Source organism: Melozone crissalis, unplaced genomic scaffold (assembly GCF_028551555.1).
Source record: "Melozone crissalis strain CALT ecotype California unplaced genomic scaffold, PUWL_Pcris_2 ptg000014l_1, whole genome shotgun sequence".
NCBI lineage: Eukaryota > Metazoa > Chordata > Aves > Passeriformes > Passerellidae > Melozone > Melozone crissalis.
In genome coordinates this window covers 17,060,320-17,087,814 of record NW_026535792.1, presented here as the reverse complement: position 1 = coordinate 17,087,814, position 27,495 = coordinate 17,060,320, and the positions used below count along the sequence as shown (strand labels likewise).

General features: G+C 47.3%; 1 protein-coding gene across 1 annotated transcript in view; it reads left to right on the top strand.

The window, feature by feature from the left end:
• Positions 1-26,786, top strand: part of ARID3B (AT-rich interaction domain 3B) — a 28,133-nt gene extending 1,347 nt beyond the window's left edge. Inside the window, exons 2-8 of the mRNA XM_054272400.1 lie at positions 7,437-7,508; positions 9,506-9,578; positions 19,761-19,944; positions 22,114-22,367; positions 23,151-23,408; positions 25,134-25,229; positions 26,392-26,786. Of these exons, the coding sequence (XP_054128375.1) occupies positions 7,437-7,508; positions 9,506-9,578; positions 19,761-19,944; positions 22,114-22,367; positions 23,151-23,408; positions 25,134-25,229; positions 26,392-26,570 (1,116 nt within the window). The 3' untranslated portion in view covers positions 26,571-26,786. The remainder of the gene's footprint in view (positions 1-7,436; positions 7,509-9,505; positions 9,579-19,760; positions 19,945-22,113; positions 22,368-23,150; positions 23,409-25,133; positions 25,230-26,391) is intronic.
• The last annotated feature ends 709 nt before the right edge of the window (positions 26,787-27,495 follow it).

Below are 27,495 nucleotides of genomic sequence, written 5' to 3'. Positions count from 1 at the left end.
CCTTCCTGCCCTAAATCAAAACTTCAAGGAAATAATATGAATTTCAGTCAGAATTCTTTTAGAGCAGAATCTCCCCAGTTTCCTACCATTTTGTACCAAAATAATCCAATATTTTGCCCCCAAAGTGCCAGGAGATCGGGGTGTGTTTGGGGTTGGTTTTTGCTTTGTTCCCCCAAGCTGGGTGTGTTTTGAAACCCCCTAAATCCCAAATTAGAGTGGGATGACCCAGATTTGGTCACTTTGTGTCCCCCCAGATTGTCCTTTTTGGGGTAAAAACTGCAAATCCTCTGTTTATTTCCAGGATTTATCCCCATTGCTGTTCCCACCTCCAGCCCCTGCTGGAAGTTGGATTTAGGGCCAGCCCAGCAAATCCTTCCTGTCCTAAATCAAAACTTCAAGGAAATAATATGAATTTCACTCAGAATTCTGTTATTTTAGAGCAGAATCTCCCCTGTTTCCAACCATTTTGTATCAAAATAATCCTATTTTTTGCCCCAGATTGCCAGGAGCTCAGGATGTGTTTGGGGTTGGTTTTTCCTTTGCTCCCCTGAGCTGGGTGTGTTTGAAACCCCCCAAACTGGGTGTGGGATGACCAAAACTTCCATTTCCCTTCCTCAGGAGTTCTGTAAGGAAATCCCACCAAAACTTGGCTTTAGGGGTTTCCCTGCTCTGTGAGAGCCTTTGTGGGGTGGGATTTTGGGAGAAATCTGATGGTTTGGTGATTTTAGGTGCAGGCAGCTCCCTGCTGATGCCTCACTGGAGTTAGTTCTTGTCAGAGCTTTGGGATCTTGGAATTGTGGATTTTTGGGTGTAGGGGGATGTGAACTGATCCTGGGAGCCAGAGCACTTTATACTTCATGTGGGGAAGGGGAAAGGAAAAGGGGAAAGGAAAAGAAAATGGAAATTCAGGGGCTTCCCCAAGGAAAGGAAAATGGAAATTCAGAGGATTTCCCAAAGAAATGGAAATGGAAATTCAGAGGATTCCGAAAGGAAATGAAAAGGAGAAGGAAAAGGAGAAGGAAATTTAGAGGTTTCCCCAAGAAAAGGGAAAAGAAAAGGAGAGGAAAATGGAGATTCAGAGGATTCCCAAAGGAAAGGAAAGGGAAAGGAAAAGAAGGGAAATTCAGAAGATTCTCCAAGAAAACGGAAAAGGAAAGGAGAGGAGAATGGAAATTTAGAGGATTCCCCAAGGAAAGGAAAGGGAAAACGAAATTCAGAGGATTTCCCAAGGAAGGGAAAGGAAAATGGAAATTCAGAGGATTCCCAAAGAAAGGAAAATGGAAATTCAGAGGATTCCCCAAGGGAAGGAAAAAGGAAATTCAGAGGATTCTCCAAGGAAAGGAAAGGAAAATGGAAATTCCCAGGATTTCCCAAAGGAAGGAAAGGAAAATGGAAATTCAGAGGATTCCCCAAGGAAAGGAAAGGGAAATGGAAATTCAGAGGATTTCCCAAGGAAGGGAAAGGAAAGGGAAGTTAGAGGATCCCCAAAGAAAGGGAAATGGAAATTCAGAGGATTCCCCAAGGAGAGGGAAATGGAAATTCAGAGGATTCCCCAAGGAGAGGGAAATGGAAATTCAGAGGCTCCCCAGCTCCTCCCCTGCAGCCCCAGAGGTGAGTGAGGATCCTGGGGCAGGGAGGGAGGCAGACCAATCACTGTAGGGTTAATTCAGTGCCACAGTGATTTGTAGGGTTGGTGGCAGCTCCCAGGGGTCCAGGCTGCACACAGGAGCTGGAATCTTGTGTTCCCCTTGTGATTTCCCCACTCTGGGGTGAATCAGTGACTCTGGGCTGGCGCTGAGGATCCCTTTTCCATCAATCCTGGTTCCTCTGAGTGTTTGGGAGCAGGAGGAATTCAGAGAGCCCAGCTTTTCCTCAAGGATGAGGCAGCAGGTTCCTGTTTGCTCACAGGAACACGTGAAAAGAACTTCATCAAAAAAAAAAAAAGCAATTAATGGTGAAACTCAGCCCTTCCCTTCCCCGTCCTCCCTGCCATTCCTGAAATCACTCAGATGCTTTCAGGGGCTGCCTTTGAAGCTGGGGCTGCTGAATTGAGCTCTGTTATTAGCAAGGTTGCATTGCAGAGCTGCTGTGGGCAGTAATTACCCCTTGGCTCTCCCTGCCTGAGAACTTGCAGCTCAGGGCAGCAGCCCTGATCTTATCAGCGTTTGTTCTACAACACTTTTCTTTCTCAGAGCATCTGTTTCACTTCCTAAGGCTTAACTCTGCCCACAAAAGGAATTTCTGTGGATTCCCTGATAATCCTGAAATTGCTGCCCCAGTTCCTTTTTCATTGACTCAACCCACAGGGCAGGGGAGGGCTTGTTCCCAGGTGGGTATTTCAGCAGATTCCTGGCCTAAAAAACCTAAAAACCCCTGCAAAACCTCTCCAAAACCTCTCTAAAACCTCTTTAAAATCTCTGCAAAACTTGTGTGCAAAGTGAGGAGTGCAGCTGAGCCCGGCTTTCCCAGCAGAAGTTTTTATGCCTCTGCTCTGGGAGGTTTTTGTCCTGCAGAGGATGGGAAATGTTGGTCACCTTGGCAGCTCAGGGGTTAACTCTGGGCTGGGCTGGGCACCAGGCAGGGCCTGTGGTGGCACTGGAAGGGCTGTGGTGGCCCCCAAGGTGTCAGTGGCACAGGGAGGGCTCTGGTGGCACAGGGACGGCTCCCTGAGGTGTCAGTGGCACAGGGATGGCTTTGGTGGCACAGAAGGGGGGCTGTGGTGGCACAGAGAGGGCTCTGGTGGCCCTCAAGGTGTTGGTGGCACAGGAAGAGCTCTGGTGGCTTATGAGGTGTCAATGGCACAGGGATGGCTTTGGTGACACAGAGGGGCTGTGGTGGCACATGGAGAGCTCTGGTGGCCCAGGGAAGGCTCCCTGAGGTGTCAGTGACACAGGGATGGCTTTGGTGGCATAGGGAAGGCTCTCATGGCCCATGAGGTGTTGGTGGCACAGGGAAGGCTCCCTGAGGTGTCAGTGGCCCAGGGAGGGGCTCTGGTGGCGCAGGGATGACTCTGGTTGCCCAAGGAAGGCTGTGGTGGCCCTCAGGGTGTCAGTGGCCATGGGAGGGCTCTGATGGCCCAGGGAAGGCTCCCTGAGGTATCAGTGGCACAGGGAGGGCTCTGGTGGCACAGGCAGGGCCGTGGTTGCCCATGAGGTGTTGGTGGCCCAGGGACGGCTTTGGTGTCACACGCCAGAGCTCTGGTGGCCCATGAGGTGTCAGTGACCCAGGGAGGGCTGTGGTGCTCCCTGAGGTGTCAGTGGCACAGGGAGGGCTGTGGTGGCACAGAAGGAGGGCTGTGGTGGCACAGAGAGGGCTCTGGTGGCCCAGGGAGGGCTCTGCTAGCCCCAGAGATGTCAGTGGCACAGGGAGGGACTTTGGTAGCACAGGCAGGGCTCTGGTGGCATAGGGAAGGCTCCCTGAGGTGTCAGTGGCACGGAGAGGGCTATGGTGACCCAGGAAGGGCTATGGTGGCCCCCAAGATGTCAGTGGCCCAGGGAAGGCTCTGGCGGCCCATGAGGTGTTGGTGGCACAGGAAGGGCTCTTGGTGGCCCAGGAAGGTCTCTGGTTGCCCCTGAGGTGTCAGTGGCACAGAGAGGGATATGGTGGCACAGGGAGGGGCTCTGGTGGCTTCCCAAGGAGCTCTTTCCTTGTCCCCTGGCAGTGGGAATTGTCCCCAGAGCAGCAGGAGGAGGTGCAGCAGCTGCCCCAGCTCAGGTGACAGCAGGTGACAGCAGGTGACAGCTTTGGTGGCCATATGGCCAAAGCCTGGTGCCCTCAGCTGCCCTAAGCTCCTTTTGCCTGGAGGTGCCCCCCAGATCCCAGCGTGGAGCTGTGGGAAATGGGATGGGTTTATTCTGCTCATCCTCTGCCATCCTGGTCTAATCACCTTTTATTTTTTATAAATTTCCTAGAAAACAACCCAAATATGTTCTGTTGAACTTTTCCACAGTCTTTAAAAGTTTTATTCCTGGGAATTATCCCAAGTTCAAACCCACTGGTGGGAGGGAATTGCCTCTTTTTATCCCTTTTCTTTCTCATCCCTGCCCTCAAATGGAGTGGAATAAGCTCTCAGCATGAGCAGAATTCCCTGTGGAAGCAGAATTTGCTGGATTTATATCCAGGGAAGGGTCAGAAAGCTGAACCTGCACAAATCCCTGAGCCTTGGAGAGTGTGCAAGGTCCAGGCTGGGAAAAAATCCCTGCCTCCTTTTCCTGCCCCTCTGTCTCATTCTGGCTGCTCCATGGGTTTGATCCCAGTGAACATTTTAGAAGCATATGGATGCTCCATAACTAGCCAAAAATCTGTGGGGTTAATCTCTGCTGAGGGAGAAAGGACAGTGGGATGGATCCTCCTGTGAGCAAAGCCAGCCTGCAGAGGGCTGGCAATTGATCCTGTGCCACAAACAGCTGACACAACAGAAGTGCCAATAATCCCCCATTAAACATCTCTCAGTTGATGGGGCTCACGGGCTAATTGACTTTCCAGCAGCAATTAGTGCCTCAAACCCAATCAGCTGGCATTAGGGAGCTGTGCACGAGCTCTTCATCTTCCTCGTTCAGTGGGAGCCTCACAGCCAGATGGTGCTGGGAGTTTGGGGTGCTGCAGCACCTCCAGAATTCCCAGGGGGTGCTTTTGGGGTGCTGGGACCTTTTCTCCCCATGGGTTTGTCTGTGTGGATTTGGCTCTTCCCTTTTCCAGCATGTGCTAGACCAGGATTTTATGGAGTTGTTGTTTTCAGGGTGCCTGGATTTATTTCAGGGTTATCCTGGCTTTCCATCCAGCTGGAGCTGCTGGTTTATTGCAGAATTTATTTCTCCAGAATTCCCAGGGGGTGCTTTTGGGGTGCTGAGACCTTTTCTCCCCATGTGTTGTCTGTGTGGATTTGGCCCTTCCCTTTTCCAGCACATGCTAGGTCAGGACTTTTTGGAGTTGCTCTTAGGATGCCTGGATTTATTTCAGGGTTATCCTGGCTTTCCATCCAGCTGGAGCTGTTTGTTTATTTGAGGTGCAGGAGCATCTCCAGAATTCCCAGGGGGTGCTTTTGGGGTGCTGAGACCTTTTTTCTCTGTTTGTCCCAGGTGGATTTGGCTCTTCCCTTTTCCACCATGTGCTAGATCAGAACTTTTTGGAGTTGTTCTTAGGATGCCTGGTTCTGTTTCAGGGTTATCCTGGCTTTCCATCCAGCTGGAGCTGCTGGGTTATTTCAGAATTTATTTCTCCAGAATTCCCAAAGGGTGCTTTTGGGGTGCTGAGACCTTTTCTCCCCATGGGTTTGTCTGTGTGGATTTGGCTCTTCCCTTTTCCAGCATGTGCTAGACCAGGATTTTATGGAGTTGTTGTTTTCAGGGTGCCTGGATTTATTTCAGGGTTATCCTGGCTTTCCATCCAGCTGGAGCTGCTGGTTTATTTCAGGTGCTGGAGCACCTCAGAGGCTGCTTTTGAGAGTTTTGCATCTTTTCTCCCCATGTGTTTGTCCCAAGTGGATTTGGCTCTTCCCTTTTCCAGCATGTCCTAGATCAGGACTTTTTGGAATTGGTGTTTTCAGGATGTCTGGATTTATTTCAGGGTTATCCTGGCCAGCTGGAGCTGCTGGTTTCCATCCTTGGGAGACCACTCCAGCACGGTGATTCCCAAGTGGAATAGGGCCTAACCAAATAAATCCTTTTAAGGAGCCTTAATCCAGCAAAGCTGAGCTTTCCATTTCTCTGGAGGAAAATCCACATCCTTCTGGAGTCAGGGCACCAGAGGGATTATTCCCCTCCTTCTGCTCCTGCTTTTCCAGGGAAATACAGGGAGGATGGCCTGGAGATCAGGAAGGAATGGTGACACTTTCACCAGGGGCTCTGTGGAAAACAGAGGGACATGAGGGCAGAAATGTCCTCTGTAGGTGCTGGGTGTCACCCCAGCAGAGGCACTGAGGAGGTGACATCCTGCTCCTCAGGAGGGGAGCTAAAATTCCACTTCCCAGGATGTGAAATTTTAACACAAAACCCCTAAAAAGTTTTGTGTTAAAAATTAAGGAACAAACAGAACTTTTAGGTTTTTTTCAGTCTTCAGGTTGTTTATTTTTACTCTTATCAGCACACCCTCTATATACCAAACTTAGTGTGCAAAAAAACCACCAAAAAAAATCACAAAACACACAAGTTTGAGATTGTTTTAAAATTATTTTGTTTAATTAACTCATAAACCTTTTTTACCAATAACTAATTATTTGTCTGTTTACCCAACATCCACATTCCAGCTCTTTCTAATCAATCAAACACTGCAGAAAGTGGAGTAGATGAAGAATAAAAAGATGAAACAGCACCCAAAATCTTCCATCTTGTCTCCTATCTACCTCCACACAAAAAAAATCAAAATTCTTTAAGTTTTTCACCCTGTTATAAACTGGGTGTATAATAAAATAATATCATTAAATACTTGTAATAATAAGTATTTAATTCTATATATAATTAGAGTTATATATAATTAAATACTTAAAATTATAATTTTATATATATAATTATATCTATTATATAATTATATAATAGTATAATGTATAATAATATAATAATTATATAATAATATAATATATATTATAATGTATATTATATATTCTATACATAATATAAAATATAATAAAGATATGCAACACATTATACTATATATAATATAGTATATATATTATATAAAATTTATATGATAGATATTTTATATGTATTATACTAGATATCATTATATTATATTGTATTCTATTATATTTTATTCCATTATATATATATACATTCTATTATATTCTATATATTCTATTATATTCTATATATAATATATTATGTTCTATATATAATTATATATTAGATATATAATTTATTATAAATGTATTCATTATTAAAGAATAAAATAATATAATTTATTATATTTATTAAACAATAAATATATAATTTATATATTGTAAATTATTTATATATTATTTATATAAATATTTATTTTTGTGTTAATTTTATTGAATAATAGAGCAGTTAAATATCTATTCATTTCACACACTCATAGGTTCCAATTCACCCCAAAGTTTTAGAAGTTTTTTTTTTAGTTTAGTTTAGTTTTTAATTTTAATTTTTTTATTTTAGTTTAGATTCTAATTTTAATTTTTTAAATTCTAGTTTAGCTTTTAGTTTTCAATCTTTTTTTACAAGTGTTTTAATCTCCATAAATGAAGATGAACAGCAGTGTTCTCCTAGGGATGAAACCAGACCAGACAGAGGAACATTCCCTGAACCCTGAATTCCACACCAGCAAACTGGGACAGAGCCACAAACCCCCTCCCCACCTTTCTCACCACCTCAGGCTGAACCAGCAGCTGCTTTTCTGTGTGTTTGTGCCTAAAAACCCCAAAAACCCTAAAAACCCCAAACCCCTGGGCCTGTCCTTCACCCTGTGCTGGTTTTGCTCCCCAGAACGGCGGCGGGAGCTGGAGCGACGAGGGCGACGGCGGCCGGGGAAGGGAGATCTCCCGAGACTTTGCCAAGGTCTGTCTGCGCAATTTGGGGAATTTGGGAAATTTTGGGGGCTTGGAGAATTTGGGGAATCCTCCCCTGATCCGTGGCAGAGCCCTCCCTGCAGGGAGCTTGTGGGGAAATTGCTTCGTTCTGCAGTTTGGGGCTGGTTTGTTGCCTTGTGTTGGGTTAAAATGTTTAATTGTTATTGAAATAAGAATTAACAACCAAACTTTGGGTGTTTAAAAGCTTTAATCCAGTTTTTCTCCAGCTGGGAGAGGAATATTTTCCCTCTGGAATGCTGTGCTCATGGATTTGAGTGTGCAGCAGCTGGAGGGGTTCAGTTTAAGCTAAGGCAGCTCTGCTGTCCCAGAGCTTCCCAGGAATCCAGCCCCAAAAAGCTCCTCTCTTTTGGGATGCACTGCCTAGAGAAATTCATTTTAATGATTTGGCTGTGTCAAGCCCTAATTATAAATAATAAATATTGATAAATAGCTCTATTTTATAAATATTTATATTTTATACAATATTTATATGATTATAATATATAATTTCTATGCTATAAATATATCTATTTTATAAAATATTTATATTTTATAAATATTGATTATAGAAATGTGATATAAAATTTATTTTATAAATATGTATTGCATAAAAATATTTATGAATAATAATATATAAATAGTAAATTAAAAAATTATTCCCACAGCAAATCAATCCTGGGCTGGTTTCTGGCATTTCTGAAGGCTTTTGGTTTATTCCAGTTCTGGGGATCCATTCCATCCTGGGGATCTTTTCCATTTGTGGGCATTTATCCCATTTCTGGCAATCCATTCCATCCCTGGGAATCCCATTCCATTTTTGTCAATCCATTCCAGCTCTGGGCATCTTTTTAATTTTCTTTTTATTTTTCCATCTCTGGGCATCCGTTCCATTTTGGGGGATCCATTCCATTTCTGGGAAACCATTTCCTTTCTGGGGATCTTTTCCATTTTCATTTTTCTTTTCCAGCTCTGGGAATCCATTTGATCTCTAGGAATCTTTTCAATTTCTGGGGGTCCTTTCCATTTCTGGAGATCCATTCCATTCCTGGGGATCTTTTTCATTTTCATTTTCCTTTTCTACCTCTGGGAATCCATTCCATTTTTGTTGATCCACTCCATCTCTGGAGATCCCATTTCTGGAATCCATTCCACCCCTGGGAATCCCTTTCCATTTTTATTGATACATTCCAGCTCTGGGAATCCATTCCAGCTCTGGGCATCTTTTTCATTTTCTTTTTATTTTTCCATCTCTTTTCCATTTCTGGGCATCCATTCCATTTTGGGGGATCTGTTGCATTTCTGGGAAACCATTTCCTTTCTGGGGATCTTTTCCATTTTCATTTTTCTTTTCCAGCTCTGGGAATCCATGCAGTTTCTGGGGATCTTTTTAATTTTCATTATTCTTTTCCAGCTCTGGGAATCCCATCCCATTTCTGGTGATCCATCCCATTCCTGGGAATCCATTCCATCCCTGGGAATCCCATTCCATTTTTGTTGATCCATTCCATCTCTGGGCATCTTTTTCATTTTCTTTTTGTTTTTCCATCTCTGGGAATCTTTTCAATTTCTGGGCACCCATTCCATTTTGGGGGATCCGTTGCATTTCTGGGAAACCATTTCCTTTCTGGGGATCTTTTCCATTTTCATTTTTCTTTTCCATCTCTGGGCACCCATTGTGTTTTGGGGGATCCATTCAGTACTGTTTCCTTTGTGGGCATCTATTTCATTTTCATTTTTCTTTTCCATCTCTGGGCATCCATTCCATTTTGAGGGATCCATTCAATTTCTGGGAAACCATTTCCTTTCTGGGGATCTATTTCATTTTCTTTTTATTTTTCCATCCCTGGGGATCCTTTCCAGCCATGACCACCGAGCCCCCAGGAGCCTCCCTGTGTCTCCTGTGCTGTCCTTTCCCCAGAAGCAGCCAGAATTCTGGAATGTTCTGTCTGGTGGGAGGTGTGCCCTCACTGTGCTTTGTCCCCCCAGCTGTACGAGCTGGACAGCGACCCTGAGAGGAAGGAGTTCCTGGATGATCTCTTCATCTTCATGCAGAAGAGGGGTGAGTGAGCTTTCCTGGCATTCCAGGGCTGACACGGGGCAGGAGAGGGAATTCTTCCCTCCTCAGGCTGGAAAAAACAAATCCTGGAGTTTGGGGCATTGCCCTTGGCATTGGAGGGCAGCAGCAGGGAAGATCTGCCCTGTTAATTGAATTAATTTAATTTGGTTAAATTAATTGTGCCCTGAGGTGTCAGTGGCACAGAGCAAAGTGTTTCTGACATCCCAATCCCAGACTCAAGAGCTGCCTGGTTCCCAAAAAAAAACCCCAATCCAGCTCTCCTGGGAGCAAAGTGTTCCTAAAATCCCAGTCCTAGGCTGAAGAGCTGCTTTGTTCCTAAAAAAACCCAAATCCTGCTCTTTTCCTGAGGGCATAGTGTTTCTAACATCCCAATCCTGGGTTGAAGAACTGGTTTGTTCCCAAAAAACGCCAAATCTGTCGCTGCTGAGTGCAAAGTGTTTTTAAAATCTTAATTACAGACTCAACAGTTGCCTGGTTCCCAAAAAACCCCAAATCTGCCACTCCTGAGGGCAAAGTGTTTTTAAAATCCCAATCCCAGACTCAAGAGCTGCTTTATTTCCCAAAAAAACCCCAAATCCAGCTCTCCTGAGGGCAAAGTGTTTCTAACATCTGAATCACAGACTCAAGAGCTGCCTTCTTCCCAAAAAAAACCCAAATCCAGCTTCTCTCCTGAGAACAAAGTGTTTTTAAAATCCCAGTCCCAGACTCAAGAGCTGCCTTGTTCCCAAAAAAATCCAAATCCAGCTCTCCTGAGAGCAGAGTGTTTTTAAAATCCCGGTCCCAGACTCAAGAGCTGCCTGGTTCCCCAAAACTCCAAATCCAGCTCTCCTGAGAGTAAAGTGTTTCTAAAATCCCAGTCCCATTCTGAAGAGCTGCCTGGTTCCCCAAAACCCTAAATCCAACTCTTCCTGAGAGCAAAGTGTTTCTAACATCCCAATCCCAGACTCAAGAGCTGCCTGGTTCCCAAAAAACCCCAAATCCAGCTCCTCCCCTGAGAACAAAGGGTTTTAAAATCCCAGTCTGGTTTAAAAAAAAAACCAAATCCAGCCCTTCCTCTTTGAGCAAAGTGTTTCTCACATCCTAATCCCAGTCTGAAGAGCTGCCTTGTTCCCAAAAAAAACCCCAAATCCAGCTCCTCTCCTTGGAGCAAAGTGTTTCTGACATCCCAATCCCAGGCTGAAGAGCTGCCTGGTTCCTAAAAAAACCCAAATTCAGCTCTCGTGAGAGCAGAGTGTTTCTGACATCCCAGTCCTGGGTTGAAGAGCTGCTTTGTTCCCAAAAAAACCCTAAATCCATCTGTCCTGAGAGCAAAGTGTTTCTGACATCCCAATCCCAGACTCATGAGCTGCCTGGTTCCTAAAAAGCCGCGAATCCAGCTCCTCTCCTTGGAACAAATTTTCTGACATCCCAATCTCAGTCTGAAGAGCTGCTTTGTTCCTAAAAAAACCCAAATCCAGCTCTCATGAGAGCAGAGTGTTTCTAATATCCCAGTCCAGACTCAAGAGCTGCCTGGTTCCCAAAAACCCCAAATCCAGCTCTCCTGAGAGCAGAGTGTTTCTAATATCCCAGTCCAGACTCAAGAGCTGCCTGGTTCCCAAAAACCCCAAATCCAGCTCCTCTCCTGCGAGCAAAGTGTTTCTAACAACCCAATCCCAGACTCAAGAACTGCCTGGTTCCCAAAAAAACCCCAAATCCAGTTCTTCCCCTTTGAGCAAAGTGTTTCTAAAATCCCAATCTCATTCTGAAGGGCTGCCTGGTTCCCAAAAACCCCAAATCCAGCTCCTCTCCTTGGAGCAGAGTGTGAAGAGCTGCTCAATTTGCCCCTGGTGTCTGTGGGGCCGGGAATCAGCTCTGCCAATAAAAATCCCCCTGTAAAAACCCTAAACCCAGGGATTTGCTGCTGGCCAGGAGGAGCTGAGGGAGCAGAGACTGCAGAGATTAATGGGATTTCACAGGAGCTGCAGGGATGAAAAGGTTGGGATGGTTTTGGGATGCCCCTGGGAAGGAGCAGCTCTAACACAGATCAGGTGTGTAGGGCTGTTCCCAAAAGCCATAAAATGGCCCTGGAGCTGCAGAAACCATGGAAGGGGGACATCAGAGGGAGGCTGGAACTGGCCTTTGTGGGGTTTTGTTCCTGGGAGGCTGGCAGTGGTTTTTGTGGGGTTTGGGTGTTTTCTTTCTGTGAGGAGACACCAGAAAGAAGCTGGAAATGGCTTTTGTGGGGTTTTCTTCCTAGAAAGGGACACCAGAGACAAGCTGGAACTGGCCTTTGTGGGGTTTTCTTTCTAGGAGGTTGGAACTGGCCTTTGTGGGGTTTTGTTCCTAGAAGGGGACACCAGAAAGAGGCTGGCACTGGTCTTTGTGGGGTTTTGATCCTGGGAATCTGGAACTGGCCTCTGTGGGGTTTTGTTCTTGGGAGGATGGCACTGGCCTTTGTGGGGTTTTCTTTCTAGGAGGCTAGAACTGGCCTTTGTGGGGTTTTCTTTCTGGAAGGGGACAGCAAAAGGAGGCTGGAACTGGTCTTTGTGGGGTTTTGTTCCTGCAAAGCTGGAACTGCCTTTTGTGGGGTTTTGTTCCTGGAAGGGGACACCAGAGACAAGCTGGATCTGCCTTTTGTGGGGTTTTCTTTCTAGGAGGTTGGAACTGGCCTCTGTGGGTTTTTGTTCCTGGAAGGGGACACCAGAAGGAGACTGGAACTGGCCTTTGTGGGGTTTTGTTCCTGGGAGGACGGAACTGCCTTTTGTGGGGTTTTGTTCCTAGAAGGGGACACCAGAGACAAACTGGCACTGGTCTTTTTGGGGTTTTGTTCTTGGGAGGCTGGAACTGGCCTCTATGGGGTTTTGTTCCTAGAAGGGGACACCAGAGACAAGCTGGAACTGGCCTCTGTGGGGTTTTGTTCCTGGGATGGGCAGGTGGGCACAGGGAGGGTGGGACAGCAGGGCTGGGGGGGATGCCTTGGGAAGGCTGAGCTAGAACAGGGACTGGACTGAGCTCAAGAATAAAGCAGGGATTTATTAAGAGGCCTCAATGGATCCGCCTTGGGCAGCACAAGAGCCCAGCCAGGGCTGCACCCAAAATGGTCACAAAAATGGACAGCTGGTCATGGGGTCTCTCCCTTTTGTAAGTTCCGGTCCATTTGCATATTGGGGTTAATTGTCAATTACAGCTCCAGCCTGTGAATCCCATCCTGCTGGTTTTCTGTCTTCAGTCAAAGGTTGCAGCTCTGTGGGGTCCTGGTCCAGGGCAGGGTCAGGGGTTGCAGCTCCCCATGGGATCAGGGATTGCATCTCTCCATGGGGTCCCTGTTCCTTTTTCTGCCAGCTCTGGAGGACCAAACCCCATCAATCTCAGGCTGAACCCCTGAACCAGCCAGGATTTCTCTCCTTGGAGAGGGATTTGAGCACACCAGGAGCTGAGACAGCTCAGGGATGTGGAGTTGATTTGCTGCTGTAAAATGAATTTTCCCTCTGTTCAGCTGGGAATTCCCACACCCCACGGAATTACTGTGCCTCCCTTCAAAGATGAAACATGAAATTCTGTTTTTCTTGAGATTTGGCTCAGTATTATTTTAAATCACTGTGGGCTTTCCCAATTTCCTGGGGGGAAAACCTGTTCCTTCTGGCTGCCTGCTACAGAATCTCCCCTGAACATATTTGGAGTGGGAAGAGCAGCTTTTTATTTACCTGCTGCAGGTTGTGCCTTAAAAATGTCTTTTCCCTGCCTGGTTTTCACTGCAGTGGGAGTGAAAAAATCTCATTTTAGTGAGATTTCAACATCTCTGTGCTGAACAAACCCTGGGGATTCTCACCTCCTTTGTTCCTTGCTGTAAAATGGACACTTGTGTGAGGAAATTGGATAAGGGTAGGTGGGAGGTGATTAAAAAGCAGAGCTGGGTGTGATTAAATGCTCTTTGTGCAGGACAAGTCGTGGCTTAGGCTGCTGGAAATCCCTGTGTGGAAGGGAATCTCTGGCATGGAGGCCAAGGAAAGCCATAAAATTTACCTCAAACCCATTTTTGGGGCAGTTCTTCTCAGTCTGCATCTCCAGCTTGAGGTCTGACAGGCCTGTTCGTGAGGCTCTCTGGAACAGAGGCGACTGTATTGACTTATTTGATTCATCAACAATTGTGCTTTTTTAATACTTTTGTTCAGCTCCTTTTTCTTCAAGATTAATTCCCCAGTTGCTGTTTAACCCCTCTGATGGTTGATTCTTTTTTAAAGAAGCTTTGGAGCAAGTGCCCATTGCATGGAGGTGATCTGGGCACCTGTGGCTGCACCCACACTTTGTCCCACGTTCCTCTCTTAAGCAGGTGCTAATCAATAAGGCCTAATTAACAAACTGTCATCACTTTCCAGATGGGATTTTTAGGATAATGCAAAACTATTTTGCTGAAGACATCCTGAATTTCTGCTGGTTGTAGGGGCCAAATCAGATACATCTACTGCAGTTCAAGGGGTTAGGAAGGGGGAAAAGCTTTTCAAGGGAAATACAGGTTGGATATCAGGAAAAAGTTTTTTACAGAAAGGGTGATGAAGTTCTGGAATGGCTGCCCGGGGAGGTGGTGCAGTCCCCATCCCTGGGTGTGTTTAACAAAGCCTGGATGTGGCACTGGGTGCCAGGGTTTAGTTGAGCTGTTGAGGCTGGGTTAGATTGATGGTCTTGAAGGTCTCTTCCAACCTGGTCATTCTGTGGGAGACATTCCCTGAAAGGCCACAGATGTTTATGGCTCTGGTCAGCCTTCCTCTGGGAAACGCTTTATCCCAGAAACCTGGGTTGTAGCTGCCTTTCTGCCCAGGAAACCAGGAGCCCTTGGGATAACTCTGCAGCTTCCCTTTCCCTGTGGGAACAGATTCCTTGTGCCCCTCCTTTGGCTGGGATGGGGCTGGGATGAACCAAGGGATGGAGCTGAGAGGAAACAAGTGATGGAGCTGGTGTGAGCCAAGTTATGCGGCTGGGATGAGCCAGGTGATGGGGATGGGATGAGCCAAATTATGAGGCTGGGGTGAGCCAGGTTATGGGGCTGAGATGGGCCCAGTGATGGAGCTGGGATGAGGCAAATTAGGGGGTTGAGATGAGCCAGGTTATGGGGCTGGGATGAGCCAAATAACAGAGCAGGCATGAGCCAGGGGATGGAGCTGGGATGAGCCAAGTGATGGGGCTGGGATGAACCAAGCTATGGAGCTGAGATGAGCCAAATTATGGAGCCTAATGTGAGCCAAGATACGGGGCTGGGATGGGCCAGGTTATGGAGTTGGAAGGCCAAATTACAGAGCTGGGACAAACCAAGTGATGGAGCTGGGAAGAGCCAAGTTATGGAGTTGGGAAGCCAAATTATGAAGCTGGGATGAGCCAAGGGATGGAGCTAGGGTGAGCCAAGTTATGGGGTTGGGAAGCCAAGTGATGGAGCTGGGATGAGCCAAGTGATGGAGCTGAGATGAGCCAGGCTATGGGGCTGGGGTGAGCCAAGGGATGGGGCTGGGATGAGCCAAACTATGGGGTTGGGATGGGCTAAGTGATGAAGCTGGGACGGGCCAAGCTGTGGAGCTGGGATGAACCAAATTATGGGGCTGGGATGAGCCAGGAGATGGGGCTGAGATGAACCAAGTGATGGGGCTGGGATGAGATTGGTTACAGAGCTGGGATGATCCAAGTGATGGAGCTGAGGTGAACCAGGTTATGGAGTTGGGAAGCCAAGTGATGGGGCTGGGATGAGCCAGGTTATGGAGTTGGGAAGCCAAGTTTTGGGGCTGGGATGAGCCAAGTTACGGGGCTGGGGTTCTGCTGAGAGGCAGGAGAAGTTATTTTCTGAGGAAACAGAGAGCAGGATCTTCCCCTGGCTCGGGGCAGGAGCCTTGCCAGTACAGTAAAATGAGTTTACCATCAAAAGGCAGCAAGGCTTGTGCCGTGGCCCCGGCTCTGACCTTTCCCTCTGGAATTCTGCCCCCTGGCCCCGGGCTCATTAATCCTGGCGCTGCCAGATGACAGTAATCCATCACAGCCCTGACAGCCCTGCCCAGCCAGGCTCTGCCCTTCAGCCTTTCCTGTGGCTGCGCTGGGGCTGTCCAATAAACCCTGCCTTGATCACCTTCCCCGGGGCACCAAATCCCTCTGGAAAACACCGGGAATTCACCGGGACTGCGGGACCTGCGGGGCACTGCTGGGGGAACACGTGGGAAATGGAGTTATTGCAGTGGAAAATGTGATTATTGCAGTGGAAAGTGGAATTATTGCAGTGGAAAGTGGAATTATTGCAGTGGAAAATGAAATTATTGCAGCTCCTCGGAGCAGTTCTGTCCGTGCTGCAAAGTTTCTCAGCTGCACAAAGAAATTTTATTTTGGGAGGGGAAACCAAACTCGAGGTCTTGTCTTGTGTAATAGAGTTTCTAAATGAGTGTTTCTGTATAAATCCCTGTGTAGCTGGGTTTATAAATGAAACTTTGGGGCACTTTGGTCCTGTTTAAAGCGCAGCTGAGGGAGGGAAGGTGTTCAGGGGGTGCTGAAATTATTCAAGCTCCTGGGAGCTCTTCTGTCCCTGCTGCAAAGTTTCTCAGCTGCACAAGGGAATTTTATTTTGGGGGAGGAAACGAAACTTGAGGTTTTTTCACAGTGAATTAATTTATATTCTGTGTGAACGCCTTTAACTGAGTGTTTATGTATCAGTACCTATTTAGCTGAGTTTATAAATGAGATTTTGGGGCATTTTGGTCCTGTTTAAAGCAAAGCTGTCCTGGGGATGCTGAGGTGATGGAATTATTGCAGCTCCTGGGACAGTTCTGTCCCTGCTGTAAAATTTCTCAGCTGCACAAAGAAATTTTATCATTTAACCAAACTCGAGGTTTTATCACAGTGGATAAATTTATATTCTGTGTGTAAACACACACAGCTGAGTGTTTCTGTATAAAGCCCTGTTTAGCTGAATTTATAAATGTGTGTTTCCATCTAAATCTCGATTTAGCTGGGTTTGTAAATGAAATTTCAGGGCACTTTGGTCCTGTTTATAGCATAGCTGAAGGAGAGAAGCTGTCCTAGGAGTGCTGAAATTATTGCAGCTCCTGGGAGCAGTTCTGTCTTTACAGCAGTTCTGCTGTAAAGTTTCTCAGCTGCACAAAGAAATTTTATTTTGGGGGGAAAACCAAACTTGAGGTTTTATCTCAGTGGATTAATTTGTATTGTGTGTAAACACATTTAACTGAGTGTTTCTGTATCAGTCCCTATTTAGCTGAGTTTATAAATGAGATTTTGGGGCACTTTGGTCCTGTTTAAAGCAGAGCTTTCAATTCAGCTAAACAGGGCTTTATACAGAAACACTCAGCTGCGTGTGTTTACACACAGAATATAAATTTATCCACTGTGATAAAACCTCGAGTTTGGTTAAATGATAAAATTTCTTTGTGCAGCTGAGAAACTTTGCAGCAGGAGCAGAACTGTCCCAGGAGCTGCAATAATTCCATCACCTCAGCACCCCCAGGACAGCTTTGCTTTAAACAGGACCAAAGTGCCCCAAAATTTCATTTATAAACCCAGGTAAATTGAGATTTAGATCAAAACACATATTTATAAATTCAGCTAAACAGGGCTTTATACAGAAACACTCAGCTACATGTGTTTACACAGAATATAAACTAATCCACTTGAGATAAAACCTCGAGTTTGGTTTCCTCCCCCAAAATAAATTTTCTTTGTGCAGCTGAGAAACTTTGCAGCAGGAGCAGAACTGTCCCAGGAGCTGCAATAATTCCATCAGCTCAGCACCCCCAGGACAGCTTTGCTTTAAACAGCAAAGTGCCCCAAAATCTCATTTATAAACTCAGCTAAATCAAGATTTAGATAAAAACACACATTTATAAACTCAGCTAAACAGGGACCCTCTCACTCTCCATCTGGATGAAAGTCCCTGCTGGACAAATTAATGCCATTCCTTTAATTGGATTGGGAAAACTGGGGTGAGAGGGGCTTCATCCTCCCCCAGCCCAGCAAAGGCTTTGCTGCTGTGGCTAATTAATGAAAAGAGGGGAATTTTGGGGTGTCCTGGGGGCTTTGGAAGGAAATATTCCCCTGTTTTCCCTGCGGGTGTGACTCAGGTGATGAGTGACAGCTGGAGGTAACTTGATCATGCCCTGACTCCCAGTGCTGCTGTCACCCCCAGACAAAATGGATGCTCAGGAAAAAACAGAGGAAATTGAGGATTTTTGGGAGGCAGGGATGGAGCCACAGAGAGTTTGGAGGGTTTGGGTTTCCTTCTGTGCTCCCTGAGGGGTCTGTGCCCCTGAAATGTGGGAAGGGGATGTGGGATCTGCTCCTTGGGCTGCTTGGACAAGGCTGGGATTGATATAAATTGAAACACTTTGAATCTGTGAGGTTTTTAGCCCTTTAGAGCTGCAAAACTGGGCTGTTTTATCCAGCATCTCGTTAACCTGTGGGAATTGGCACCACAAGCTACTAATGCCTAATGGGATTCCCAAAGAAAAGACAGGGGGGGGAAAAAAAATCATCCCCCTTGGATGTGTGACAAGGACATCTGCAGGGCTCCTTTCATGGCACGGAATAAACTCATTTATAGGGCCATAAATGGGGAGATCAGGGGCTGCCAGCAGTGGCACCAGCCTCCCCTGGGGACTGGGGATTCCACAATTGTCCCCTGCCCCCCTCCCAGCCTTCCTGCCAGGCTGGGGCTGCCCATTGTGGGGACAGGATGGGCTGGGCGGCCCTTTGATCCAGGACAGAGTTTCCCAGGCCAAATAAAAGCTCTGCCACTTCAGCTTTTTATTATTCCTTCTTCCTCTCCGTGCCTCAATCCCCCAAGTTTGGGCGTTGGCGCTTCCAGGAGCTGCCAAAAAGGGGGAGGTTAAAAATCAGATTTTCTTCCACATTAACCCAAAATACACAGAACCAAGCAGGAAGGATGGAGGAGGAGCTGGTTTGGGGATGCTCAGAGCTGCTGTGGCCTTGTCAGGGAATTGTTTTGGAGGGAAAAGGAGTGGGAGGCTGGAATCTCTGTGGAAGGAGCAGCTTTGGTTTACCTCTCCATGTGGGATTTGCAGGGTCCCCAGGATGAGGTGAAGAGATGAGTCTGACTCCATGTTCTCAGAAGGCTGATTTATTATTTTATTATATCATATTATGCTATACTAAAACTATATTAAAGAAAGAGAAAGGATACAGAGAGAAGGTTACAAAGAATGATGATAAAAACTCACAGAAGGTTACAAAGAATGATGACAAAAACTGGTGACTGACTCCTCAGAGTCTGATACAGCTGGCTGTGATTGGTCATTAAGTCAAAACAATTCACATGAAACCAAATCAAGCAACCACTTGTTGGATAAACAATCTCCAGACCACATTCCAAAGCAGCAAAACAGGGAGAAGCAATCAGATAATTATTGTTTTCATTCTTCTCTGAGGCTTCTCAGCTCCCCAGGAGAAGAAATCCTGGCAAAGGGATTTTTCAAAAATATGACAGTGACATCTCCAGGTTATTCCAAATGTTGAAAGTGTGAGGGAGGATGGAATTCTGTGGGGGAGAGATGTTCTCCAGTGCTGATTCCCTTGCTCCTGCTGTTCCCAGGCAAATAGCACATCCTGAGGGGTGAGGGAGCATTTTTATCCAAGGATTTTAACCCTGAGCTCATAAAACCCATTCAATAGTCCCAACTTCCCTTCTTTCTATTCCAGGAGCTGCAGGTTTTTATTGCTCTGCTAATTCCCTTTACCCACAGGAAAGGGTTTTCCATGGAAAGGCCTCGAGCCAGGCTGCAAATTCCCTGAATTTCCTGTTAGGGCAGAGAGAGCTGGATCTCCCTGAGGTGGTGCCCTCATCGTGTCCATGTTCCTTTTTTAGTAACTCCCATCATAGCCAAGCAGATCCTGGATCTGATCCTGTGAGGGCAGACAGGGCTGGATCCCCCTGAGCTGGTGCCCTCATCCTCTCCATGTTCCTTTTTTAGGAATTCCCATCATGGCCAAGCAGATCCTGGATCTGCTCCTGTTAGGGCAGAGAGAACTGGATCCCCCCAGGCTGCCCCTGGCCTCATCCTGTCCATGTTCCTTCTTTCCAGGAACTCCCATCACGGCCAAGCAGATCCTGGATCTGCTCCTCTTAGGGCAGACAGAGCTGGATCCCCCGAGGTGGTGCCCTCATTGTGTCCATGTTCCTTTTTCCAGGAACTCCCATCAACAGGATCCCCATCATGGCCAAGCAGATCCTGGATCTCTACATGCTCTACAAGCTGGTGACAGAGAAGGGTGGGCTGGTGGAGATCATCAACAAGAAGATCTGGAGGGAAATCACCAAAGGCCTTAACCTGCCCACCTCCATCACCAGCGCCGCCTTCACCCTGCGCACACAGTGAGTTTGGAAAGAGAAACAGAAAATATTAATATTTATATAAATATAAATATGTGTATATTTAAATATAAAATATTTGCTATTTATGAATGTAATATTTTTATAAAATATATAACCATTTTATAAATATAAAATTAAATATTTTATTATATAAATATATAATAATATATGCTATGTATTTATATAAATATGTGCATTTAAATATAAAAAATTATCTATAAATATACTTGTATATAATATAGACACATTTTATAAATATAAAATTAGATATTTACATTTATTATGTAAATATATAATGAATATATACTATTTCTATAAGTATGTCTATATTTAAATAGATAAATTATATTTTTTATAATTACATTTATATTTTATATAAGATATATAAACATTTTAATAAACATAAATTTAAATATTATATTTCTTAAATAAATATATAAGAAATACATAATATATTCATATTGATATAAATACATATATGTTTAAACTTATAAATGTTTATATATTTATGAATATAATTATATTTATTATATAAAATATATAAATCTTTTATAAATTCAAATGCTTATATTTATATAAATATATAATTAATGTATATTTTATATGTGTAATATATAAATCATATATTATTGATATATCAATGCATTTATAATTTTTTATATATAGTCACTATACTTTTTAATGTATATATTGATATATGATATCAATAATTGGCTATTATTGGAATAATCCAATTGGAATAATCCAATTATCCCAGTGGACATTAGAGGAATAATCCAATTAAGATTATTGGATATTTATCTGGTATTGGACATTTGCTGTTGGATATTTGCTATTATTGGGTATTTAGCTGTTGTTAGATGATTATTATTACGTGTTTGTGTTGATAGTTTTTTATTATTGTTAGATATATCTTTTACTAAATACCTATTATTAGTAATTCTTAATAGGAAATTATTAGTAGTAAATATTATTGTTACTAATAATATAATATATAACATCTTTTATATATTATATATCATATTCATTATAGTATAATGATTAGTAGTAGTATTATTAGTAAATATTTAGAATAGACTGGCCAATGTAAAGCCTGTAAAAGGCAGAAAGGGTGCCTCAGCCTAATGAGCTCCTGAAGGGAATTCTCACCTCACTTCCCTCCAGCACTGGCCTTTTTGCCTCTTTTTTTCAGTTGTGAGGGAATTCTGGATGATTTATATTCAATATTTCTGTCGTGAGGGAATTCTGGGTGATTTACAAATAACATTTCAATTGTGAGGCAATTCTGGATCATTTATAGGTGATATTTCAGTTGTGAGGCAATTCTGGGTGATTTATAAATATTTCAGTTGTGGGGGAATTCTGGATCATTTATAGAGGATATTTCAGTTGTGAGGGAATTCTGGGTGATTTATGAATAATAATTCAGTTGTGAGGGAATTCTGGATCATTTATAGATGATATTTCAGTTGTGAGGCAATTCTGGGTGATTTATGAATAATAATTCAGTTGTGAGGGAATTCTGGATGAACTGCAGAAGATATTTCAGTTGTGAGGGAATTCTGGATGATTTATATTCCATATTTTTGTTATGAGGGAATTCTGGGTGATTTATAAATAATAATTCAGTTGTGAGGGAATTCTGGATGGTTTATAGATGGTATTTCAGCTGTGAGGGAATCCTGGGTAATTTATAGAGGATATTTCAGTTGTGAGGGGATAATGGATGATTTATAGACAATATTGCAATTGTGAAGGAATTCTGGATGATTTATAGTTAATATTTCAGTTGTGAGGGAGTTCTGGGTGATTCTTTGAGGATAATTCATTTGTGAGGGAGTCCTGCGTGATTTATCGCTGATATTTCAATTGTGAGGGAGTTCTGGGTGATTATTTGAGAATAATTCATTTGTGAGGGAATTCTGCATGATTTATCGCTGATATTTCAATTGTGAGGAAATTCTGGATGATCCTTTGAGGATATTCCAGTTGTGAACAAATTCCCCCACCCTAATGGGATCAGGAATATCCCATGGCACATTTCCCTCCAAACACTGACCACATCCATACCAAGCCATGCTTCCAAATACCCCAAACCCTCTGAGCACCTCGGGATGCATCTCCTGTCCCCGTGCCACCTGAATTCCCCCTCTGTGTGTCCCTCTCCAGGTACATGAAGTACCTCTATGCCTACGAGTGTGAGAAGAAGTCCCTGAGCTCCCCGGCCGAGCTCCAGGCCGCCATCGACGGCAACCGGCGCGAGGGCCGGCGGCCCAGCTACAGCTCCTCACTGTTCAGCTACTCCCCATCCCCGCCGGGGCCTCCTTCCCTGCTGTCCCCCCCCAAAATCCGCTTCCCCATCATCGGCGTGGCGCCGGGCAGCGCCACCGGCAACCCCCGCGTCTCACCGGCCCTCAGGAAAGGTCAGCAGGGCCATGGCGGCGCTGGGAGTGTGGGACTGTGGGAATGTGGTGCGGGTAGTGTCCCCTGGCTGAGTGACACCTCCTGGCAGTGTCCCCTGGCTGAGTGACCCCTCCTGACCATGTGGCCTGGGAATGTGGGAGCAGGGTGTGGGCAGTGTCCCCTGGCTGAGTGACCCCTCCTGACCATGTCCATGCCAAACTGTGTGGCCTGGGAATGTGGGACTATGGTCCTGCCAATATCCCCTGGCTGAGTGACCCCTCCTGGCAGTGTCCCCTGGCTGAGTGACCCCCTCCTGACTGTGTGGCCTGGCAGTGTGGGAGCAGAGTGCTGGCAATGTCCCCTGACTGAGTGTCCCCTCCTGACCATGTGGCCTGGGAATGTGGGACTGTGGCACTGGCAGTGTCCCCTGATTGAGTTGACCTCTCCTGACCGTGTCCATGCCACATTGCATGGCCTGGGAATGTGGAACTGTGGTCCTGCCAATGTCCCCTGGCTGAGTGACCCCTCCTGACCGTGTGGCCTGGCAGTGTGGGACTGTGGCGCTGGCAGTGTCCCTTGGCTGAGTGACCCCTCCTGACAGTGTGGGAGCAGGGTGCTGTCAGTGTCCCCTGGTTGAGTGTCCCATCCTGACTTTGTGGCCTGGCAATGTGGGAGCAAGGTGCTGTCAGTGTCCCCTGGCTGAGTGACCCTTCCTGACTGTGTCCATGCCAAACTACATGGCCTGGGAATGTGGGCTGTGGTGCTGGCAGTGTCCCCTGGCTGAGTGTCCCCTCGTGGCCCAGGTGACGGCGTGCCGCTGACGGTGTCCATGCCGAGCCGCGTGGCCGTGCCGGTGACACTGGGTGGCCAGCAGGCCTCGGTGGCAGCCAGGACGGCCACGCTGGAGCAGCTGAGGGAAAGGCTGGAGGCGGGAGAGCCCCCGGAGAAGAAGGTGCCGCGCATGACGGAGGAGGAGCAGCGGCTGGTGCAGCAGGCCCTGCAGCGCAACCTGTTCAGCATGGCCCGGCAGCTCCCCATGAAGATCAAAATCAACGGAAAAGGTGAGGCTGAGCTCCTCGGGAAGCTGCAGGGAGGGAAAGCTCCCAGCCTGGAATGTCACACACACACGGCTGGGTCAGCTCTGAGTGACCTCTGGGTCACTTCCATTCCGGCATTGTTGGCATGGAGGTGTTCAGGTGCGAGGTTTTGTTGGGTTTTCCTGCTGGGTTTATTCTGCTCATCCAAATCCAGCCTGGATTCAGGAGAAAAGGAGGCTCAGGGCTGCCCTCATCACTCTCTAAACTCCCTGAAAGGTGCCTGTGCTTAAGTGGGGCTGGTCTCTCTCTCCAGGCAGCACTGACAGAACCAGAGCACACAGCCTCAGGCAGCACCAAGGGAAATTTAGGTTGGATATCAGGAAAAAGTTTTTTACAGAAAGGGTGATGAAGTTCTGGAATGGTTTCCCAGGGAGGTGGTGGAGTCACCATCCCTGAGTGTAACAAAGCCTGGATGTGGCACTGGGTGCCAGGGTTTAGGTGAGGTGTTGGGGCTGGGTTGGATTGATGACCTTGAAGGTCTCTTCCAACCTGGTGATTCTGTCAATTCTGTGACCTTCCCAGAACTCCAAGCTGGTCAAGTTTGGCCCAGCTTGGAAGCAAGGGAAGAGCTGTTCTTGCTCCAGCAGTGCTGGTTTGAGGTGCCTGGCCACAAATATGGGTGGGAAAGGTCAAAGCAGGTTCCTCCCAAGCAGCAGTCCTTTTTTTAGAACTTGTTTCTTTTTTCAGATTGTATTACTTTTTAAAAATGTTTTTGTTTCTGGGCTTCTTCCCCAGCCTGAATTTAAACAGTTCATCCTGAATCTTAGCAATGATTTCTGTGATGTCAGTGCTCCCAGTTCCTGGCCACCTTGCATCCAACTAAATCCCACATCAAAACCACAAGAGCCAGTGATAGGGAATGCAGATTTTATCCTGGAGTGTTCATTCCCTCATCTCACTTCTGCTGTCACCCTGAACTAAATCCAAACACTGGGAACCATTGCAGTCCCTACAAACAGGAACAGGCTGAGGATTCAGGGATGGAATTCCCACCTTTGTAGGGGCTCTCTTATCTTCCTTTCCCTCCTTTTCCCCACTGCACCATAAAAACCAGGTGGAGATGCTCTGAGAGCTGGGTTTGATAAGCTCAGCATGGCTTGGTAACATTTAGGTTCAATGTGGAGTTTTTAGAGGGTTTTTTTTTTTTTTGCCTTGCTGCTCTCTGTGGAGGGGCAGTCCCAAAATCCAAGCTCACCCTTGTGGAGCTGGAAGAGTTCCATGTTCAGCTGCCCATCCCTGCCCAGGCTGGGGAAAATCCTGATTTTCATGGAGTTTCCCTGGCTTTTCCCTCCCCCCAGTGGCCGCTGGAGCCGCTGCAGTCCGAGCACAGCAAAATCCAGCTGGGATTTAAATCCGGGTTTATCTCTGTGCTCCCAGCCATTCCTTGTGACAGGAATGGCCCTCCGGGAGACATTTCCCTATGCCAGCGGGCTCCCAGCCTCACCAAAGCCTTCCAGCACCTCTGCAGCCTTGTCCTGGAATGCTTTGAGTTAGAAGGGACCTCAAAGCCGAGGACAGGGACACTGCCACATCCCAGGGTGCTCCAGGCCCCACTCCCGGGAATGGGGGCATTCTGTGGGCCCAAAGAGGGGTCAAAGGGGGGCTGTGCCCACCTCGGGGGTGCAGAGAGTGGGATCGGTGCCCTCTAACTGTGCCCCCCTCCCTCCCTGCCTCCCTCCATGGGACAAGACAAGGCAGACTCGGCGGCGGCGGCGCTGAATCTGTCCCCGAACGGCATCGGCAGCATCAACATGTCCGTGGAGATCAACGGCACCACCTACGCTGGTGAGAGCCCTGCTGGGAAAGGGACAGCCCAGGGACAGCCCTCCTGAGGGGCTGGAATAGGTGGGATGAGGGTGGTCCCTGCCAAATGGCGGCGGGATGCGATTCTTGTTCCCTAGACTGGGCAGGAGCAGCTCCCTTCCCTTGGTGTTAGTGCTTGAAAATCTGAGGGAAGGGGTTTGAAATCCCCGTGGAAGCGTTCATAGGAAGGAGAATTGTCCCTGTTCTCCTGAGGAGGGGCTTTGCTCGGCTTTCCCAGCAGGAATTGTGCCCTGGAGCAGTTCCCTTCTGCAGGCCATGCCTCTGCATCCGTGGGCAAATCCCAGGTGGGAATCCTGGCTCTGCCTTACCCTAACCCAAATGGGAGCTGCTTATCCCCAAAGGCAGAACCCATTTGGGATCTGTTTCCTTTAGGGTCAGCATCCCTGTGCAGGCTCCAGCTGAGCACAGGAGCCAGACCAGCCACCCTGAGCTGGGATGGGATCCTGGGGCTGGGAAAGCCTCCCCTTTGCCAGCCTGACCCTCTCTGTGCTGGGATGGGATCCTGGGGCTGGGAAAGCCTCCCCTTTGCCAGCCTGACCCTCTCTGTGCTGGGATGGGATCCTGGGGCTGGGAAAGCCTCCCCTTTGCCAGCCTGACCCTCTCGGTGCTGGGATGGGATCCTGGGGCTGGGAAAGCCTCCCCTTTGCCAGCCTGACCCTCTCGGTGCTGGGATGGGATCCTGGGGCTGGGAAAGCCTCCCCTTTGCCAGCCTGACCCTCTCTGTGCTGGGATGGGATCCTGGGGCTGGGAAAGCCTCCCCTTTGCCAGCCTGACCCTCTCTGTGCTGGGATGGGATCTGATCAGGGGCTGGGAAAGCCTGACCTGGAATGGAATGGAATGGAATGGAATGGAATGGAATGGAATGGAATGGAATGGGATAGGATGGAATGGAATGGAATGGGATAGGATGGAATGGAATGGAATGGAATGGAATGGAATGGAATGGAATGGAATGGAATGGAATGGGATCCTGGCACTGGAAAAGCCTCCCCTTTGCCAGCCTAACCCCTGTCTTTGCTGGGATGGGATCCTGGGGCTGGGAAAGCCTGACCCTCTCTGGGATGGCATCCTGGGGCAGGGAAAGCCTCCCCTTTGCCCACTCTAACCCTGTGTGTGCCCACAGGGGTGCTGTTTGCCCAGAAGCCCGTGGTGCAGCTCCTGGCCGGCTCGGGCACGCAGAGCTCGTGCAGCAGCAGCTCCAGCAGCTCCAGCAGCAGCTCCAGCAGCTCCCACTGCTCCCCCAGCCCTACCTCATCGCGGGGCACGCCCGGCGCAGAGCCCTCCACCAGCTGGTCCCTGTGACGGGCACTGCCCAGGAGTGCACACATACCTCACCTCAAGGAACCTGCTCTCGTGGCTGCACAGCACCTGGAGGATGATGATGATGGTGGTGGTCGTGGTGAAACCTTTCCATGCCAGCGAGTTTTACTTCATCGTCTCTTTGTCCGGCCTTGTTTTGACTTTTTTCCCTCCTCCCCCCTTTCCTTCCTCCCTTTTGCTCTTTGGTTCCTCCTCCTCCTCCTCCTCCTCCTCCTCCTCCTCCTCGCAGGGTGTGTGGTGTTCCCAAGGAGGGGGGCACACCTGGCGTTTCTCAATCAGGGATGGCTCTGGGGCCACAGCTCCTGGCCAGGACATCACCAGGGCAGGGAAAGGGCCCGGGCTTGGGAGGGGAGCCCTGGTTCTGCTGGAACCCAGGTTCTGCTGGGAATCCTGGTTCTGGAGGCCTGGTTCTGCTGGGAACCCTGGTTCTGCTGGAACCCAGGTTCTGCTGGGAATCCTGGTTCTGGAGGCCTGGTTCTGCTGGGAATCCTGGTTCTCCTGGAACCCTGGTTCTGCTGGAACCCAGGTTCTGCTGGGAATCCTGGTTCTGGAGGCCTGGTTCTGCTGGGAATCCTGGTTCTCCTGGAACCCAGGTTCTGCTGGGAATCCTGGTTCTGGAACCCTGGTTCCGGAATCCTGGCTCTGCTGGGAATCCTGGTTCTGCTGGAGCCCTGGTTCTGGAGCCCTGATTCTCCTGGAGACCTGGTTTGGAGCCCTGGTCCTGCTGGTTCCTAGTTCTCCTGGAGCCCTGGTTCTCCTGGAGCCCTGGTTCTCCTGGAGCCCTGGTTCTGGAGCCCTGGTTCTGGAGTCCTGGTTCTCCTGGAATCCTGGTTCTGGTGGGAACCCTGGTCCTTCTGGAACCCTGGTCCTGCTGGAGCCCTGGTTCTGCTGGGAATCCTGGTTCTGC